The sequence below is a fragment of the Branchiostoma belcheri genome, unplaced genomic scaffold (assembly GCF_001625305.1).
Source record: "Branchiostoma belcheri isolate BF01 breed outbred unplaced genomic scaffold, Haploidv18h27 scaffold68, whole genome shotgun sequence".
Classification (NCBI taxonomy): Eukaryota; Metazoa; Chordata; class Leptocardii; order Amphioxiformes; family Branchiostomatidae; genus Branchiostoma; species Branchiostoma belcheri.
The window spans coordinates 1,059,851-1,062,687 of record NW_017804331.1 but is presented as its reverse complement, the minus strand read 5'-3'; the positions used below and the strand labels follow the sequence as shown (position 1 = coordinate 1,062,687).

Sequence of the window (2,837 nt, the reverse complement as noted above, 5' to 3'; positions counted from 1 at the left end):
CCCCCCCGAAATTGTGTACAGTCAAAGATGGCGTTATCTTCACCACACAATTTGTATGTGCATAATTATCACTGCTGCACCCAGATAGGCACTGTGGAGGGATCATCTACTGAATATCTGTTGGGAGATTTTTTAGGAATAGCAAAGAAAATACCTTTTATCATTTATCATTTCATACCAGAAACTGTTTTCTTACAAGGACCTAGGAGCTGGACTCTGAGGATCAAACGATATCAAACCTTATGGAAAGAGAGAAAGTTTCTGACCTGGCCCCTCCACCTGAGTGGCGATGGTCATGTTGGGAGGGCCGTCGTAATCCCCGTCTTCCAGCACTGCATTGCTGTACCCGCTGCCTATGAACTGCATGGTGAAAGATGCCCCTTCAATCTGTAAACACAGTAACATCCAGAGTTCAGGTTTAGAGTTAAAACTTTTGAAAAGAAAAAGTGAAAGTGATCTCGATCCAGTTTAGCTCATTGAAGAGCTAATCTTCCACTGGTCGTGACAGAGAAGACAGACGCTATGTACAGTATTTACAGGTTCATTGTACCGGGGAAATTCCGCTAGCTCTTTTCGACAAGCACAATGAACAGTGGACCAAAGTTAACGTCCCGTCCGAAGGACTGCGACCCTAAACAGTAGCGTGCATGTCGGGCGAGCGACATTAGCCAGGATTCGAACTCCCAACCTCTTAGTCCAGAGGCAGGATCGCTAACCACTGGACTACGCACGCTACTCTGTTGTTCCAACACAAAAAGTTTTCGTTTGTTCCAACACAAAGAGCCTTCGACCAGTCACTCTGGTCTTCCTCAGTAGACTGACCCAGTGAGGCTTGTCACGTGGCTTGTCATGAAGTCAATACTGGGTCAAAGGTATCTGGTAGACGATGTTCAGGGCTCAAAATACTGGGTGCATGTGCACCTTGGTGCACCCAGAATTGGAGCTCTGCACCCAATTTTTTTTCCATGGGTGCACCAGTGCACCCAAGTATTTCATTAATAAGGTTTACATAATGTAAAGAAATCTAATGTATACTAGTAAACAGTATATTCTTAACATCTAAATGTCAGAAAAATAATGAAAGTCTTTGTTGTATAAGATGATTTCATATATATGGTGCGCCCAAAAAATTTTAAGTGCACCCAATTTTTTTCTGACTGGGTGTATTTTCTTCTGGAATCAAGTATGATACTCTATCAATCTATCAATTACATGAAGTATGATAGATAAATTCCGTACATCTATTCATAAGTTGTAGTATTAGTATTATCACATATGCAAATTGCATGACAATCTACCAGTGCACCTATTCCCCAAAAATGAATTTCGAGCCCTGAACTGTTCAAAACAATTTTTCCGTACATACCGACAGATTGACAGGAAGATGTGGAAAGACAATTTGTTATCACTATAAAAACGTCATAAAAAAACGTCATTTTCAAGCGAAAGGCAATCTGTAGCCAAGGTGACAATGATAAAAAGTGTTTTTACACACATTTACATCCAAAGTAATTTAAAGAAAATATATATTCTGGATGAGGAAAGCTGTCTGATATTTACATTTTGCTACCATTTCTTAGCACATTTTGATCATTATTTCAGACTTGAAGCGTTTGAAAAAGCCCCCAAACAAGCTACAGGAGGAGTCCTTTTTGTTTTTTTGTTACCAGCTTTTGATCATCATGTTTAAAACAATTTTTCCGTACAAAACGACAGATTGACAGGTAGATGTGGAAACACGATTTGTTATCACTCAATAAAAACGTCATAAAAACGTCAGAAGGCAATCTGTAGTCAAGGTGACAATGATGAAGTGTTTTTACACGCGTTTACATCTTGTGAGTACATTTAGCTTCAATAATTGTACGAAATGACAGCAGGTCTGGCTCGTACATGGTAGATTACACCATGATTATTTCCGTGGTACGATAATTTTTACACACACTGCGTCGGATGGAAGATAGAAGCATCCCGCGGCTAAGGCCACACCAGTTTGATTTGTTGGTTCTCGAATTCGCCTCTTCGTTTTTTTTCTGATTTGAAAAAAAAAAAAGATTCTGGTTCTGAATCAACTCAAAAATGTATTGTATATTTTACCCCCAACAGTTAAGGAAAGTCCATTTCTTCCTAGTTGTTATAGTTTTCCATCTATCAATGCAGTGGTTTGATTAAAAGTTCAAAATTCATTGTTTAAATTTTGACCCAGCCTGGTGTGTTGACTTCATGGCTCCTATCGTAGCATCTGGGGCTGTAATAGGATGCCTAGACCAGTTTTCACTTTATTTTTTTTCGTCCTGTCGCTTCATATTATTTCTGAAAAAATCCAAGAACCAACAAATTAAATTGTTCTGGCCTAATTTTTACACGCGCTGCGTCAGATCGAGATAGAGGCTTCCCGCAGCTAATCGCCTTACCGCAGACAGCCAACAGCTGACGAGTGCGACAATCAAATTACGGCCTGACAACCTGGCGCAGAAATATTTACACGTCGCTGATGATCCGCCTGACAGTTAAAGCCACACCAATTTAATTTCTTGGTTAACGGATTTTTCTAGAAAAATAATGGAGCGGGCGGGCAAAAAGAAATAAAAATAAAAACAGGCCTGGGCATCCTATTATGGCCCAAAATGGTACGATAGGAGCCATGAAATCAACACACCAGGCTGGTTCAAAATTTAAACAATGAATTTTGAACTTTTAATGATACCATTGCATTGAAAGATGGAATAACTGTAACAACTAGGATGAAAAGGTCTGTTTTCAACTGTTCAGGGCAAAATATGAGCATTTTGCAGTTGATTCTGAATTTTTATTTTATTTGCAAATCAGAAAAAAAT

General features: G+C 39.3%; 1 protein-coding gene across 3 annotated transcripts in view; it reads right to left on the bottom strand.

Moving 5' to 3' along the window:
* LOC109484065 (saccharopine dehydrogenase-like oxidoreductase) overlaps positions 1–2,837 on the bottom strand; it is a 102,081-nt gene that overhangs the window by 29,203 nt on the left and 70,041 nt on the right. For all 3 annotated transcript variants that reach the window (XM_019787274.1, XM_019787276.1, XM_019787275.1), the window contains one exon: positions 267–387. In XM_019787274.1, the coding sequence (XP_019642833.1) occupies positions 267–387 (121 nt within the window). The remainder of the gene's footprint in view (positions 1–266; positions 388–2,837) is intronic.